This window comes from Sciurus vulgaris, assembly GCF_902686455.1.
Source record: "Sciurus vulgaris genome assembly, chromosome: 10".
Lineage (NCBI taxonomy): Eukaryota > Metazoa > Chordata > Mammalia > Rodentia > Sciuridae > Sciurus > Sciurus vulgaris.
In genome coordinates this window covers 64230035-64248407 of record NC_136470.1, presented here as the reverse complement: position 1 = coordinate 64248407, position 18373 = coordinate 64230035, and the positions used below count along the sequence as shown (strand labels likewise).

The 18373-nt window shown below is 41.7% G+C and overlaps 2 protein-coding genes across 2 annotated transcripts in view; one reads left to right on the top strand and one right to left on the bottom strand.

The window, feature by feature from the left end:
• The window catches only part of CCDC191 (coiled-coil domain containing 191), a 98922-nt gene extending 92562 nt beyond the window's left edge, over positions 1-6360 (top strand). The window contains 1 exon segment of the mRNA XM_079155418.1: positions 144-6360. Within this exon segment, the coding sequence (XP_079011544.1) occupies positions 144-287 (144 nt within the window). The 3' untranslated portion in view covers positions 288-6360.
• On the bottom strand, positions 786-18045 carry ZDHHC23 (zDHHC palmitoyltransferase 23). The gene is given in 16 exon segments (XM_079155414.1): positions 786-6752; positions 6754-6991; positions 8926-8941; positions 8944-9092; positions 10771-10798; positions 10801-10828; positions 10831-10916; positions 10919-11045; positions 11047-11094; positions 11096-11139; positions 11142-11316; positions 11321-11365; positions 11367-11441; positions 11445-11481; positions 17117-17393; positions 17905-18045. Coding segments are annotated over 15 exon segments (1269 nt in total). The 5' UTR covers positions 17260-17393; positions 17905-18045; the 3' UTR covers positions 786-6722.
• Positions 18046-18373: the final 328 nt, after the last annotated feature.

Below are 18373 nucleotides of genomic sequence, written 5' to 3'. Positions count from 1 at the left end.
CAAACTGATTCCTAGTTGTGATTTCCACACATTTTATGTAACTTTCTATTCACATAATTTTTCTAATAAAGTGTTTAATGTACTTCAGTTGGAAAGTCAACTTTTCCTTAATATCTCACTCCCACCTTCTTTGTTTTTAAAGGAGGATTCTCAGCCAAACATTTCGGACATGGAAGACATCTGTAAAATTTATGAAAGAGGAAAGATTAAAAGAACAAAGGCGAGAGCAGCTCCGCAGGAAGGTGGCTGAAATTCTCCCAGACTTTCAGATGCTGGCACCATCATGACTATGACTTGTCCCTTCAGTCAGATACTCAGCCCCTGAGTAAGAGAAGTCTTTTGTGTACCAGTAAATACAGGTGCAATGGCTAGTTGGTCCAGAATGTGTGTCTATGTTGTCTCCACCCACCCACATACATACCTGTACCTGGTTTATGTTCTGAGAAAGTTCTTGGACCAGAGGGAGTATTTTGGGAATTCCTTTTTAGGTTTTTCCTGGATTGCTAGTCATTTACTATAGCATTTAGCACAGTGGGATCACATGAAGGCACAGTCTAGGACACTAACTATTCAAATGTATCCTATATATTTTTAGCATAGTAAACTTTAGAAAGGACAAATCTTTGCCTGCCTGAGCTTGTAATGGCTTAATCTGAACTGTTGATACAAACTTTCCACTTTAAAGTAGTAAGTACTTAGCAAAAAAGGGATGGATGGTCAGAATTCGAGAACCTCAGCATCAATGACAAGCACCCTATAACACCCATTCCTTTTTGCCACCCCCCGATGGCAAACCATGTAACAAAAGTACTCTTCACAGCTGCTTCGGAGGGTAGCAGCTTATCCTGATATTTAAAGAAACTGGGGCAACAAATATAATGTACCTCAGTAAGCATGAAGAAAATTCCAAAAGTTAATAACTCTATCAAAGACAGTCCAGCGACTCATTAAAATATCTGTTCACTCCCAGTTACAACTTCAAATAATGCACTGGATTTGTCTTCTAGTCCTCAGTTTAGTTTGATCTAGATGTTGTTACTCTTCTTGAATTCAAAGCATTAAGGTACACTGATAAAATGGTCTCTTCTTGTGAATTGTCTTAGAAAACTACCTGGTAGGAAAACTTTTTCATTACCAAGTACATATTTATTGTGCCATTTCAAGTAGTACAAATGCACAGGGTAAAACAAGTAAGATCCTTGTAGCCCTGAGGGACCTATTATTTGGTATGTTGGAAATTTGAATTGGTAAAATAAAATCCTGTGGTTTTTCAAGTGAAAATGACTGTTTCCATCTTGTACTTCCTGGAAGGGGTATTCCCATCCACCACCTGCAACATGTCTTGCAATTTACCTGGAGGATGTGTGATGATTAACAAGATATGACGAAACACCCCCAAATGAACTTCTACCGCTCCCACAATAATCTGCCCCTACACGTTGTTTCCTTTAATATGACTATACAATTGTTTTTAAAACTAAAGAAAATTGTCTTTTCTAAAGAAAACGGGACTAAAAGTAATTCCTGTCTTTCCATCTAAACCACTGTTCACATTTTACAATAGCACAGTTATAGAATATTGGACGATATTAGCACCCAAAACCAAATATGAGTATTAATTCAATGCTAAGACTGCAGATAAGGAAGCGTGAATTCTAAGTAAAAATGTCATTCAAGTTTTCCTTTTTTGGGATGGAGGGGCACCAGAGATTGAAACCAGAGGTGCTCTACCACTGAGCTGCATTCCCAGCCCTTTCCATTTTGAGACGGTCTCACTTAAGTTGCTCGTGCTGGGCTTGAAGTTGTAATCCTCCTGCTTCAGTCTCCTGAGTAGCTGAGATTACAGGTATGCACCACCACATCCAGTTTATTTTCTTAAGCTTTATTTTTGCCTCACCTCAAGCCTAGCAATCCATAATATTCTGATTAGACCACCTAGATTTTTTACCTGTAGAACCCTCAAAAGAGAAATTTTTATGCTCTCTTACTGAACTATCAGAAAGATATGATTTGAAATGTTCCTGCTAACGTAGCGCCTGAAACAAGCAGTTTCCTGATATACAAAACTGGAAAAATAACCAAGAAAATGATGGTTTAGGGCTAGGAATAGGTCCATAGGATGGGACATCAAGGTAGCCAAAGAAGCAGCAGATATAATGCAGGGTTTTCTTAAAGCAAATGAATTCAGGAGACTACCAAACTATTTTATTTAAAGAAAGCACTTTATTTTCCATTTAAACAACTTGGTCACAGGACATCAATTTACACAAATGGCAGTAATTTGTAAAATCTCCATTTAAAAGGCCTTGTGTCTGATTCTGAGGTGGTTAAGAGGATAAGAATACAGGTATAAAAACAGTGCAATATATAGTCCATGGCCTCCAGCTTGGCTTCAGAAATTCCTTTAATGTTGTTGGGCCAGTTCCATTAAATATTGAATTTTTAATATTAGATAAGTATTCCTGGGTTTCCTTTAGTCCAACATCAGGCCCAGAAATGTAATCAAATGAAGCGCCCCAAACATCTCAAACCATCAAATCAGATAAAAGGATCACAAGTTGAGCTTACAAGCTCTGTAACATGGCATCTTGTCTGTGGATCCAGCTAAAGAAACATAGAACCTCAGTTACATCAACAATTAGAATAGACTAGCTGGGGTTTTAAAGCTTTGACTTATAAATATTAATTAATTTCTAGAAGTTAAAGGTGCTATTTGAAGGTTAGAGCCCTAGTAAGTCACAAGCCCAGTTTGGAGATGGACACAGCCTCTAAGAAATGTGTCTCCATTAACCATTTAGTCTGTGGCCTACTGCTGGTACTCCAGGGAAACACTTAGTGCCGGCCAGAGTGCAGATAACTGCACTAGCAACAGGCTTACACTTAGCTGACTCTGCAAAGAGTGTATATTAACCACAGCAACATCCACAAGAGCATACGGAGCCTTATTCAGTATAAAGTTCGGCATGGCTTTGATTCTCCCTGGCATCACCTTTGCAGTGCTGGATATAAAATGGCACACTTGTCAAGCTGCTGCTGAGAACACTGGATCCCAAATGGGTGCCTCAAGGCAAAAGACTCTTACCATCCACTGCTTGTTTGAGAAAATTCTTCTCTTCAAATGTAGGGTACCGAAATATGGCTAAAATAAATTCATATAAACCTATTTACCTAGTTTACAGAGATCTTTAAACCTCACAGAACATTGATTTTTAAATATCCTGGTTAAAACTGTGCTTCTAGTGTCATACTTTTGCTTCTATTAATTGAGCTGTATAATAAAAAGCTAATGTCCTAACCAAGGAAATAAGTCAGTATTACATAGAATCTTACTGGCACTGTGTTTTCTGGCAGTAAAAGATTCTAGCCTAGAAAATTTTCTTTTTAAAAACATTAGAACTACCAAGGACTATTGCATAAGAGAAAGTTTGTAGCAATCTTACTTCTAGGCAGATGGCACAATGGAAAACAATCACTTCATTCACCAAAGGAAAACAGTACACGGATAGCAAAGATTTACAACATCCCAAATACAGACACAAACATAGCCAAGGTGAAACAAGCAGCACACTATCCCAAAAACACACTTAAGGCTGTACTTTAGCAGCATCGGAGTAATCTACCAAAGAGGCATTGTTAACGTTCTGCTCATTTCAAAGGAGCACCCAGCTAGAACCACAGAGTTTTTTGTGGGTATCCTAAGCAACATTTAAATATCAAAGGATTTTCTCCTTTTGTCCAATCCTGGCCCTTAACTATTTGTCCCTTGAGTCTTTCAAATGGACTCATTCCTCTTCCTCAAGAAAGTACACAGTGGTGTGATAATTATGTAAGTGGCCAGAATATATTTGGGTAATTTATTAAGCTTCACATCCAGAATGTTTCTTAAGAGTCTAGGGATGTGTGGCAACCAGAAGGGGATCTGCTTCTTTAGAATAACATGGGGGTCGGGGGAAGAAGGCTTGTTCTTATGACCAAGGGAATGCTGGGATACATACAGGTTTGCAGGGCAATTCTCCACTGCCACCACCACCAGATATTTCTCTGGGGTGACTCATGCAAAGGCCTTGTCCTTACAAACACTCCCTCCACAATAAATTCTCCTGCCGTCCAGAGGGTACCAAGGCCTATAATGAAATCCCTTAGATGGCTCCGGATTATAAAATGGTTCAAAAGTCTATAAGCAAAGACCAAGGATATTGCAGACTGCAGAAACACTGCACATCAGCCCCTCATTTGCTGCTCCTCTTGGTACAAACACTTCAGAAGGCTTTTTTACTCCACAAAAACCAATGATCTTTTTACAGGTTTGAGCTTTCTTCAGTAAACTGACAATCATGAGTTCTTAAGGAACTTAAAACAAGCATCTTAATTCCAATAAGCCAGAATAATATCTAAGCAGTTCCCATCCAAGTAAAAGAAACCGAGTTGCCTCATCCAGGTAATCATGTTAGGAGTGAGCAGTCACAGAGATAGTGATCATTCCTGATTCTCCCTGATGACTTTGGTCTTTTTGTATTACTCATCATTACATTTTTTGGTACTGGGGGATTGAACCCAGGGGCACTTCACCACTGAGTTACTTCCCCAGCCCTTTTAATTTTTTATTTTGAGACAGGGCCTTGCTAAGTTGCTGAGGCTGGCTTTGAACTTGCAATCCTCTTGTCTCAGCCTACCAAGCTGCTGGGATTTCAAGCGTGTGCCACTGTGCCCAGCTCACATTTTGATTGTTGTTCATGATTTGGTGCGCTACTATAAATAATGTATATGAATTTTTGTTATCAATTGTGAGATAATCAGAGTTGGCTATTTAGCTGTGGTTTGAGATGCATGAGAACTACCAACTTCTGCCTACATAATGCTGTCTTTGACATTACTACCAGCTCTCTATCTCAAACCTGCACAGAAAGAAATTATTTATATCAGAGCCAACTTTAATTCTAAATGAATATTTGACTCTGGGCCAGAGAGAGGGCATCACTGTAAAAACCACAGTGTCTGCTGGCATCCCCAGGCTGGTTCTTTGGCTCATCCTAGTGGAATGCAGAGCCTATCATTTGTTAAACAATCTATCTCTGGGGAGAGCAATGACATGCCTGAATAAAAACATAATGACAATGTCTTAAGGAGAATCCCAACTAATGACAAGACTAGGGATGGTGCTACCCGGAATTATAGGAAGTGGTATTTCCTCTCAACATGTACAAATCTATTGCTAAAGCAGCATGCACAAACTGACGAAAAAAGCTAGCAATATTTCCCCTATATTAAGCAATAAGCCAAGGCAAATTTAAGGACTCAAGAATTATCTTTGGGATTGCAGAATGGTACATGTATAAAACCAAACATTTCAAGAGTGTATTTTCCTTATATGAAACTCACTCTTAATTCTATGGCAGAATGACCCATTCTATATAAATATTCCATCTTATACATTTTCAGTTTTGAGATATAATTAAATAAACAATTTATTATTCTGGAGAAAATGAGGGAAGAACAGTAATCCATTAATGAGTGGAAACCACATATACCCTGTTTTTCTCTCCTAGTGAGATACTTTATATAGGAAAGAGTGAATGGAAAGTAATGTGTAAGTGGGAAGATATCAATCAACTTCTCAAGACAGTAATAACAGAATAATGTGAATGCCACATGACTGGTTTTTGCAATTTGGTGCTATAAAGTTACAGTGCTTAAAATACATATGTTAACAACAACAACAACAAACCAAGCCCTTAATATTAATTAGTCTCCCTACCAGGAAAGAGAATAGCGTGTACCTATAAGAGTGTCTGTTCCTCTTCCAGCCATCATGTGTGCTAGCACCTTACCAGATGAAACACAGAAAGAGGAAAAAACATCAATGCCTTTTGAAGTTTGTTACAGTAAATTCAACACATAAAAAATAAAAATAACTCATTTCCTTACTCATGACCACTACACATTATACTGATAATAATTATCTTTATCATTGTGATCAATTATCCTTTTAAGATTAGATGACCAGAGTCAATCCATCTCATCTCCTATCCCGTGTGAGCAGATAATGTCTAATACTTAAGGAGAAATTCCCATAATTGTACAAAATGTTATATGCTTGAAAACCGATTACCCTAATATTGGCTACAGTATTCTGAACTACAAACATTTTTCTTGGGATTTTCCTAATAACATTTCACATATCCAGGTACTTTGTTTCATAGTGTTTTCCACATTCCTCATCCTCACGTGACCCCTGCATGACCCACCTGTGACCTTCATGACGGCTCTGTGAAGTAGCCAAGGCAGGCATCAGTACCCCATGCTACAGATGAACCTGAGACTTGGGAAAGTGACTCAACTAAAGGTCACATGGCTATTAAAGTTGAAAAGGGACTAGAAGCTCTCCTAATCCAAAACTCCTTCTCCCATGCTAAAGGATGAGAATTGCTTATATTAATTTGTGCATTAGCAATCCATATCCTTTTCAATCTCTGGTGATTCGGTCAACTAGTAAGGTGACTAGAAAAGAATGGCTCAACTTTTACTGCTTCAATATAAAAATCTCTTATGTTGTGAAGTCCGAAAAATTATTTCACTCCAGTCCAGTATCCAAACCTGAGCATGGCCCTAGAATGCCTGTAAGAAACTGGGGATAAAAATGAACATCCTGCATGGACACTGAAGTGTAAAATGGAAAGGAGTTGGAAGGAGGAGCCACTCCGCAGAGCCACACAGAAGGCACTTCAGACGATGTCCTCGGCAGGGTTGGTGGAATGCACGTGTGCCCAGGGTGGAGAACTGGTGCCAGTTCCGCAGGAAGCCCCTATTGTACTGGCCTGTGTCCACGATGAGCCCACAGAGGAGCCGGCGCCCCGTCTTCTGTCGAAGGGCCTGCTGGACTTCCCTCTCGGTCACATTGTAGCTGATATTTATCAGCTGGATCAGGAAGATGTAGGCCATACCCGCTGTGATGATCACAGAGTACCACACACAGGTGAAAGACAGAGCCGAGCTGCAAAGGGAGAAAAGGGCTGCTGCCATTTTTGTCACATCGAGTCCTCACCGTTCTCACATTTTATACAATTTGTACTTATCACTAAGGACTTTGGCAATTTTTCCAATCCTCCAAACTGGAAAATACCTTACTATCCTCAGAATACCAATAGCCAGTTTAATTTATAAGAATTAATATGTTCCATTTATTTTATAATTATCAGTGCCTCTCTTTCTAGTATGTTATACTAGAATAGTAAGAGCTGTTTTTTACATTTTGTATCCTCCACACAACCAGCACAGCCCTGACATGATGTTCAACATCTGTTTGTTGAATGAATGAGTAATTCCTAAAATGTACCTAACACAGGAGAAATGAAGATGCTCTATGACTGCTAAAAATGTCCTCTAGGAAGTTGCAGATGGGAACCTAGGAACAGTGCTTAAGTTATTAATCTCCATGCTGACAAACACAAAGCAGAAAGCAATTTCCAATACTTCATAGTCCTTCGCTTACTTATAAGATCTATAGGAACATCACAACATTTCTAACTCAGCTTCCTAAAACCAAACAATCTTACAAGGCAGAAAAGCTCCTTTCAGGCTCACCAATGAAGCTGCAAGGAGAGCTGCCTGACCACATGTGCCATTTGATTACATCTATTCAAACATGTGCACATGGTTAGATGAAATAAATTCACTCAGAATCCTTTTTTTTAATTGTAGATGGACACAATATCTTTGTTTAATTTATTTATTTTTATGTAGTGCTAAGGATGGAACCCAGTCCCTTAACATGTGCCAGGCAAATGCTCTACCACTAAGCTACAAATCCAGCCCCAGAACCCTTTTTTTGTAAAGCTGAAAGGGACTCAGAAATGATTAAATCCAAGACCCTCACTATCCAGGTGAGGTGACATGAATCACCTGCACAGAGTGGGGTGAAAACCAACAGTGGGGCTGTGCTCCTGGGTTCATTCCAATCACCTACAGAGCACAGACATGCTCTGCTGCAGGACCTTCATCACCCGCAGTGTCAGTCAAGAACCAGAACTGCATAACAGACTCCAGAGGTCGAGGAAAGAATAGTGTCCTGAGGAAGGGAACCAATCTATTTTAATAATGCCTATAAATGTCCCAATCTAGAGTAACATTGGGGAAATCTGTACATAGACTTAAAAACAAAAAGCCATATGAGGTACTATGTAGAGAAATCAAGGATTATTCTGAAGAAAGATGAGAGACTTTGCAGAAAGCCCGTGTTGGAGGGCAACCGTAGATGAAAAGGAACACAGAATGTTGCAGAGGAACACATGGTATTGCAGGGTTGGGGTGGAGGGGTCAATTCTGAAGAATCCCAGTTTTTGTGGGAAATCTTTACAGTGTATAAACAGGCCCCCACCTAATAATGCCTAAGGAAATTTTGACCTAGATACCACAGTAATCATGATTTAAAAAAAAAAAAAAAAAAAAAAAAGGAGAACAGGAAAAACCATGAGAAGTTAGAAAGAAAGAAGGTTATAGAGATGGTGAGTACTTTTCAAAAAAATTAGGAGCAATAAATTAAGGTTGGGCTAAACAGCACCAGAAAGGAGCATAAAGTGAAAAAGAGATTCCTAGTATTGCTAGTTTTATTTATTGTTTTCATTTCACTGTTGCTACCTTGGGTATGCAAGTGGTCATTTGACTCTGAAAGTCCCTGATTAAGCCTGGACCTGTCTGTACAATACTAGTTCCTCACTTTTGGGGGGTTAATAATCCTTTTGCTATCACCCTAGAAAAATCCATATAACCGTGGCACAATTTTATTGGCAATTCCAGGGATACCCAGGATCCCTATAGTTTTTCCTACATTTTGGACAAATCCTAACCTATCAGTAAATAAAAGCTCCTATTAATGGCAATATATATTACTTCTTCTCTGAGTATGTCAACTTTGGATACATAGCTCACCTGTAATTTGCATAACTCCAGGACAATAAAAAAGGGCAGTGAAGACACTTCTATCTCTACAATAGTATCCAAAGTCAGGCATTATCCCGTACACCGAAGTGAGCAAGAAGATCAAAAGGGCAAGAATAAATGCTTGATGATTTGATTCTCCAACGCAGCTGTTTATCCTTGAAACAGCATTGGGGAAGAAAAGCAAACATGTTTAAAAAGTTCTCATATACTTACATAATAAACAAGCAGCTTTTAAAATAAGAATAATGTAACTTCAGTTTAAAAGGTTAAGTTCTATTTTTCAACTTTAACAGTACTAAGACTTGTCCAACTGATCAAGGCAGTCCTGAATTCTATGCTCTTTACCAAGTAGAATCATTATCATTTAGTAAAGGACAAGGCTCAGCAGAAAGCAGATCCAGCTAACAAATCATCTAAAATATATAACATATATTTATATTATTTTATGTGCTAGAGATTGAACCCGGAGCCTTGCACATGCTAGGTAAGGGCTCTGCCACAGAGTACACTCCCCAACCCCTATTCCTCAGTATTAATAAGCCAAGTCTATTACCCAGTGACAAAGAGTGTTAATACTGCTATCACTAGACTAAGGAAAAGGAAGTTATATGGTAGAGTTATGAAAATTTTTAAAAATGCTAAGTCAAATATTCAGTATAGGAAAATACATGATGCTAGATATATAGAGAGTAGTAAGAGGTTAGAACATAGCGTAGGATGGAGAACAACCTGATAACATACAGGCTACGTGTCAGGTAATTATAGTTCTGTGTCATGGTCATTTGTAGGGCAGGATGTACAAGCAGTCCTCCTGCCCACTGCACACCAGGATACTCAGGTGGTAAGAGCAGATTTCACTTAGGAGAGGCTATCAGGCCTTCTGCAAACTAGCATATATACACACACACAGGAATAAATGATGAAGACAAAGAAGTATAATATCTAAAAATGGAAATATTGTTTGCCCCTAAAGACAAAGTCCCAGAAAAGAACTGCCCCTGTACTTGGGTTGTGCACTTGACTTCCACTTGGTTGCTCTCCTGGCCTTTCCAGCACCCTCACCTTCCTTCTATATCCCCTGCTAAGAGGAGGTAAGCTACATGGCCAAAAAACACAATTCAATGATCACAACTATTCTAAAGAGCAATGAAGCTACCAACATGCTATTTACAGCAGTCCTATATCTGAATACTTAATACTCCCTTCAGTTTTAGAGTAACTCAGTAAATTTGCAAACATTATCTTTAAATGTTGCACTGTGTATCTTATGAACCTTACATGTGTTCCTCAGCTACTGGCCAGCTAGAAGGTATAACGAAGCCCATCCTGCAAATTAGCAGTTATCTGGTAGGGCTTCAACTCCATAATGTTGAGTGGAAATCACTAGTAGCATCAAAAATTATTAAGGGTGTATGGCAAGAGGACAAAAGAATAGCCTAAAAATAGGAGAACACTTTCCTATGCTCTCTGTTCAAAAAGAATAGCACAGGAAAATACACATGTGCTGATAAATTCTTTTTTAAAAAAATCATTCAACTCTATTAGAAAGGAGAAGATAAATAAGCAGTCAAAAGAAAATTGCAAAATAGAAAAGAAGAAAGAAAAAGGAAAACCACACCCAAAGCGTTTTTCTACTTCAGGAAATAAGTGAAGGAAATTAAATCTGTGAAACTCAAAATCTGATGACTAAGTGGGAAACATCCCTAAAGCCCCAAATATCTACAAGTGTAAAGCTAGGAAGGAGAGAAATTTTAGACGAGCACAGATATCAAACATGGCTTAGGAGATGTACATGAATTCACACTTTCAGGTCTCCAAATTTTTGCACCATACCAGACACAATGATGATCCATTCTCCTACACAGATGCCACAGATTCGGCAATGCCAGGCCCCCGGGCTGGTCGCACCAGCTGGCACTTGGCACACCAGTCCTCCTTCACCTTGGTGGGGCTACTGGCCAACATCCTGGAGGAGCCTTAAGATCATCCTTCAGTGTGCGGTTGTTGAGACTGCCCGACACGTCAGCTCCAGGAAACCCTTTGGTCTTTTCCTGCCCTTTTTTGCTCAGACATTCGTTTGGCTGCTGCCTTAAGGATTTGTCATTGCTTTGCTGAATTGCTGAGGTAGCCTGGATTCTTCTTGGCTCTATACAAGGCCTAGGAGTATCAGAAATAACCCACAGGTAACAACAGCCAGCCGAGTGGCCCCACACGCCCTCTGGGAACCACTTCCCGCAGGAACACATAGTAATGTAGCCCAATGAGAACCAGTCCAAGGCTCAGGAAAAACAGAGTCTGTTCTTTCCTTCTGTGAGTGAGGTAGTAGTACCACAGTGCCAGCACAGGAAGGGAGGTCAAAACCACCACCCCAGGAGGAAATCCAGGAAGCCACGTGAAGGAAGACAGGCAGAAGGACGAGTGGAGGAATGGATGCTAATGTTAACTTTTTTGGCTCCCCTAAGCCATGGAATTTCGAGGCGATCAGAAATTGTATCCATGATCTTTCACAAGTCCTCTGGCTGCACTGATTTACACGTAAGCCATCTATTCAGAGAGAGCACAAAGAGAAGGCACTTCATATGGGTCTGCTAAATTCAAAACTACAGAACACTGAATGCCAAAATAGCAGAATAAATGATAAAAGTGACTAAAGGCCAAGCATTTTATTTCCTTACTATTAAGCCTAGGCTTTTCAGACTTTAAAAATAGAAACACGAAGATAATGTTAGAAATTTAACAGTCAAGATTATATCTTAAACCAATACATAGGTATTAGTAGGTATATACACATACTCAGTACAAAAAAATGTTTAGATATGGGTGGGTATATGGTTAAAACAATCTCGAAATTCACAATCTGTGCAGACAACATAAGAATTCAACAAATACTACATAAGTGACAAAGCAACAATAATCATCTAATGAACTCTTATGATCAAATGTTATAGAATATTCAGAGGAAGATGAATACTTCTGGTGGACTCATAAGAGGGGTCTAGTGGAAAAAAACTGGATCTGTGCTTGACCCTGAGGGCCAGCTGGCACTTATGTGGGTGGAGGGGAAGAGAGAGAGGTATTCCAGGGAAGAGGAATGGGTGCAGCAACAAGACCTGTCCTGGGCCCAGAGAGCACATCAGTCCAGCAGGGGACAGGGCTCTGCACAAAGAATGGAGATCAAACCAGTGTAAGTCAAATGCCTTGCCTTGATGATCAGAATGGTGTCCTTTGACACTTCTGCACACTAAGGCTATGCTACGGTCTGAATATCTATGTTCCCCCCATATTCACATGCCAAAACCTAATCCCCAACACACTGGTATTAAGAGATGGGGCTTCAGATTAAAAACAAAATTTATTGAGCATGGCTCTCTTTTCACTTCCTGGACAATATTGGATATACAGTATCCTGAGAGAAGGCTCAATTGTGTATATCCGGGGTTACCTATTTAGGCATGATTCTGGAAGGTGAAACCTGAAAGCTCTGCCCAGAAAAAGTCAAACCATATTGTCATATCCCCTTCCTCAGACAATAAAAAACTTAGGGCCTTTCTGGAACAACTGGATATTGTAAATTTTGGATCCCTGGACATGTTGAGAAGGCAAGACCCCTCTATGATCACCTCAAGGAAGCAAAGGTACACTCATAGGCAATCATTAATTGGACTCCAGAGATGAGGAAAGTCTTTCAACACATTAAAAATAACTCTTAGGAGAAAAGACCTCCAGGTGTCTGAGGGCAGCTTCGAGGGAAGCAGATCTCAGCGCCTCTGTGTGACGCTGACCGCAAGAACAGCACCTGGCACCTGGAGAAAACACCTCCAGTTGTCTGTGGCAGCAGCCTCAGGGGCAGCTGCACCCCACCCCACAACCTTGGTGCCTTTCAACAGACGAATGGATAAAGAAAATGCAATAATATAAATATTATGGAATACTATGCAGCTTTAAATAAGAATGAAATTATGGCATTTGCTGGTAAATGGATGGAGTTGGAGAATATCATGCTAAACAAAATAGGCAAACCCAAAAAACCAAAGGCCAAATGTTTTCTTTGACATGCGGATATTAATTCACCATAAGGGGGGCGGGTAGGGAGAATACAGTTGCTTTATATTAGGGAGAGGGAAGTGAAGGGAGGGGAAGGGGTATGGGTGTAGGAAGGATAGTAGAGTCAAACAAACATTATTACCTCATGTACATATATAACTGTGTGACCAGTGTGATTCTGCAATATGTATAATCAGAAAAATAGAGATTATAGTCCATTTATGTACGATCTATTTAAAATGTAAAAATACATTCTACTGTCATGTACACTAATTAGAACAAATTAAAAAAACCCAGCTCTTAAAAAAAAAAAAAAAAAAAAACAGAGATGGGGCTGCCAGAAACAGTGGCATGCACACCTATAGTTCCAGCTAATCTTTAGTAGACTAAGAAGAAAGGATCCCTATGCCCAACAGTTCAAGGTCAACATAGGCAACTTAGTAAGACCCCTCTCTTTAAAATGGGTTGCAGGTGGATACAGCGGTATACACCTGTAATCCCAGCAGCTTGGGAGGCTGAGGTAGGAGAATCTCAAGTTCAAAGCCAGCCTCAGCAAATTAGTGAAGACCTAATAGTGAGCCCAAGTCTCAAAATAAAAAAAATGGGTTGGGGATGTGGCTTAGTGGTTGAATGCCCCTGGGTTCAGTCCCTGGTACCAAAAAGGGGTTGCGGGGGGGCGGGGGGAGGGAGGGAAGGGTGGCTTTAGGAGGTGATTAGATCACACATGAGAGCAAAGCTCTCATGAGTGGGATTAATACCTTATAAAAGAAGTCAAAGGAGCTTATCTGCCTTCCCTCCCTGTGAAGATACAGCAAGAAAGCACCATCTATGAAGTAGACAGCAGCCCTCACCAATCACTGAGTGTGTGCTGCTGCCTTGGTCTTGGACTTCCCAGTCTCCAGAACTGTTAGCAACAAATTTCTGTCATTTATAATTTCCCCAGTCTAAGTATTTTATTATAGCCCAAAGAGACTAAGATGGAAATTAGTACTTAGTGGGGCACTGCTATAACAAATACCTAAAAATATGGAAGTAGTTTCAGAACTGGACAGAGGCTAGAGTTTTGAAGTGCACCCCTCCCCACTCCCCCCAAAAAAAGCCTACATTACTGTGTAAGGGCAATTCTGGTGAGGGCTCAAAGAGGAGAGCTATAAAGAAAGAGCCTCTTCGAAACTAAGAGGTCATGAGCAGAATGTTTAGAAATATGGATGGTAAAGGCCTTTCTGATGAAGTCTAAGTGGAAATAAGAAACTGGAAGAAAGGTGATGCTTGATACAAAGTGGCAAGAACTTGGCTGAATTATGTTCATGTCCTAGTGTTTTGTAGAAGTTATAAATCAAGAAGAATGAAACTGGATATTTGATAGAAGAAATCTCTAAACAGTGTTCAAGGTACTGCATGGCTTCTCTTGAATGCTTATAGTAAAATGGAAGGAGATTTAAAGACTGAATTTATAACCAAAATGGAAATAGAATTTAAAGATTTGGAAAGTTCTCAGCCTGTCTATATTGGAACAAATGAGAAAGCATGTTTGCCAGCAAACATGGAGGGTGTGGGTGAGATCAGTATAGACAAGTCCTGCTATTCATAAGTCAGTGGAAGAATAACCTGAAAACTCCACTCCCATCACAAGCCAGGAATGCCAGGGCCTTAATGGCAGAACAGATTCATAGGAAAGACCCAGTGCACCTTTGAGACCTCGGAGCTTGCTGCCCAGTGCCACCTTAAGTCTCGGATCCCTACATTCTGGTACAGCATTCCACAGCAGCTCAGGTATGACTTGAGTAGACCCAAGTGCAGGAGAGGCTATAGTGTCCACCCCTTCAAAGGGTACTAGTGGTAAATCTTGGTGGTAGCCATAAGTACCAACCCTTAAAGCTGTACAGACATGACAGCCAAGGCAGAGAACTGCCATAGGGGGCATAGCCACCACAGAGAGCCCCCCACTAGGGCAAACCCTACTGGAGTCATGGGAGTAGGGATGCACCCAGACTGGTAGTCACCAGTATCAACTCCAGCCAGGGAGAGAGAGTTGTAGGCACATGACTCCAACTCACTGGAGCTGCAGTGTGGGCTACACCCAGCAAGGTTATGTGGGGAGGAATGCCTAAAGCTGTGGGGACTCAACCTCCATCTCAGTATGTCTGGAGGGTAGAACTTCCAAGTCCAAGTTTATTCTCAACCCTGAACGTTGTTTTCCACGTGGGGTTGAGAGCTTTCTCTCCTTTCTTCTTTTTACTTTTGGAATGGGAATGTCCTTCTATTCATGATCCACCACTGTATTTTAGAAGCACACAATTTATTTATTTCATAGGTTCATAGTTGGGAGAAAATTTGCCTCAAGATGCACTGTACTTGAATCTTACTCATATTTGATTTAGATGATATTTAAATTATATTCTGCACTTAAGACTTTTGTGTTGATGCTGGAAAAAGTAAAGAATTTTGAGGTTTGGGGATGGAATGAATGTGTTTTACATGTGAGCATATGAATTTGAGGGGTCAGTGGTGGAAGGCTGAACATTGGTGTCCCATCAAATTTATACATTGGAACCTAATCCTCAAGGTGATTATATTAAGAGATGGGATCTTCAGGAGGTGATGATGTCACAAAGGCAGAACTCTCACGTATGTGATCACTGAGTGTCCTTCTAAAAGAACCCCAATGAAGATCACTCACCCTTTCTGCCAGGTGCCATCTATGAGGAATAGGGCCCTCACTAGATACTGATTCTGCCAGCACTTTGATCTCGGATTTCTCAGCCTCTAGAATGAGCAATAAATTTGTCATTTATAAATCCCCCAGTCTAAAGTATTTGTTAAAGAGGCCTGAATGGACTAAGACTAATAAAGAAAGGCAGAGAATAATGAAAGAACTTTGATTTTGGACAATTTTATAACGTAGGACTAGGACTTTAAAGTGAGTGGGATTAACCACATGGTAATCATACAAAGCAGCAGGGCAGGGGAAACACTGGAACCCTATCTCCAGAGAAGGGTATAGAGAGAGCAGAGGAGAAAATTTGGGGGACAGCCTCTATCTTAACAGCTAGGAAGGAGAAAGAGCAAAGTTAATGGAAATGCTGTGATCTTGAGTGGCAGCGGTTATGGAAAAAGCATAATTTCTCCATTCATTAGTGCGAAGTGTCCCATTTTCTCATTATGGATTTTAGAGTAAATCTAAAAAAGCTATATTTAAAGAATTTGCCCAAAGAAGAATAACACAAGAGGCAATGGAGTCTTTAGGAGACAAAGTTAGTACAAGACTGCAGTGGTCCCCCAGAGGGTGTTTTTCATGGCTAGATTAATGCACCAAGCTCTAAGTCAATAATCTGCAGTTGAAATGACTTTAAAACCAGAAGTAATTAAAGCAAGTCTCCAATATCCCTACTCTTCTCACATTATTATTTTCCATAAGAATTTTAAACACATAATTATTTAGAAAGTAGATAAAAAACAGTTTATTACTATTTGGCATACATTTTTTTCAGTGATGTTAAAAATTATCTTCTTGGATAGTAATTCCTATCGTTGATAGTACTGAAATAAAGACCCATGTGATGTGATTAATCAAGGTATTGCTGCTCACCTGAAAACAGTCAATCTAGGTGAGGTTAGCGCCTCCTGGCTGGAACTCCTCCTCAGAAACAAGGGGCAAAAACAGCAACAACACAAAAATGATCTTTCAAACCTCAAGGTGCTTTGAAGCCAGGCAGAATGTAGTCACAGGTCTCTAATGAAATCACTAGAATATAGGAACTTTCTGGAACTAATGTGTTCATTTTAAACTTACAGATTCAGTTAGATTATAGGTTATTTATACACACACACACACACACACACACACACATTCATTTAACTTGCTTTATACACTTACTGCCTGTTGTCTCCATCATCATTTCTCTTTAAATGAAAAATGATAATGTTCTACTAAACTGAGCTGGACCAGTGTGCAATACTGCGTAATTCGTCTTTATAGAAACCCAACACTTGACATAGAAAACAACTCTCAATTTAGATCCTCGGAATTGGAATCAAGAGCGAAATCTAGCGTTCTGGATGGCAAAGCTGAAAGTATGCATGGTAGTTCTTAAAGGACCGGTAGGGTCAGCATCAAGAAAAGCTCTATTCTTACCTATCACACCCTTCATCGAGATCTTGACAATCACACAAACAAGCAGCCATGTGGTTCTTTTCCCCATTTCGATCTATGTATTCGCAGCAGCACAGGGGCTCCAATTCAGGTTCTTCGGTTTTCTTTTTCTTCACTGACTTCATACTGACTGCCCTTCTGTGCTGTGACTTGCACCTGTCACCATGAGGAGTATGCAGCCCTCAGAAGGTAAAGGTGGAAAGAACCCAACTCATATCTTGTAAATACATCCACGCCTCTCTCTGATGAACGTCAACGCCTGATAATCAAAAATGAGAAGAAAGTGGGGGAGGGGTCCCGATTTCATCAGGCTTTTTGCGGCTTCACATGGCGAGGCAGGGGCTCCCGGGGATCTTGGGGCTCCAAACTACCTTCACCTCCCCTTCCCATCCAGGGCAGGCGCCGTCTGGGCACAAGACGTTCCCATGGCGACAGCCGACCACGCGGCCAGGACCGCCCGGGCGCGGGCGGTTGAGTTCACCTGGGGTGCTGGCTGGGAAGGGCCGAACGGTCCCCGCCCCACGGCTGGGCGCTGTGAAAACTCACCCCGGGGGTGCAGGGAGCAGCGAAGCGTGTGCTTGCTCAACCCGCAACGCGCCCCGCTGCTGGAGCCGCCAACCGGCTGGGGAACGGCACCAGGTTCCCGGCAGCCTCGAGGTCGCCGTCCAGTCTCCCGCTGAGCGCGTCTCCACCGCCCCTGTCAAACTGGAGGACGTGGGCGGGCCTCAAGCGCCGCCCCGCTTGGAGAATGACCTTGGAAGGGAAGTTACCTGCTCTCCCGACGGAGGTGCGGCTGCAGCGAAAAAGGCGGAGACCGAGGGGAAAAGGCTCTGCTCCACCACCCGCGCGGATGCGTCTCTCGATCTCAACTCCGCGGGGCTCCGGACGTGACAGCTGGAGTCGGGGACCCGGGCTCCGCTCGATCGTGCCCACGCCGCAGCTGCCCACCTGTGAGCACAGCCTGCCCGGCCCCGGCGGCGCGCGCCTCCCGGTGCTGTCCCCGCCGGCCCGGCTCGGCGCGGCAAGTCCGCGCGCGCTTCCGGGTGCCCCGCCCCCGGCGCCGGGGATCCCCGCCCGCCCGCACGTGCGCCGCCCGCCGCCCCGCGAGCCCGCCGGCGAAGCCCCTCCCCCACCGCCCGACCCGAAGGCTGCTTCCCGGAGCGGGTCCGCACGGCTGGGGCGCAGGGCTGACACGGTAACTCGGCGCACCCGAGTCCCGCCGCTGCCTGCGGGCGGCGC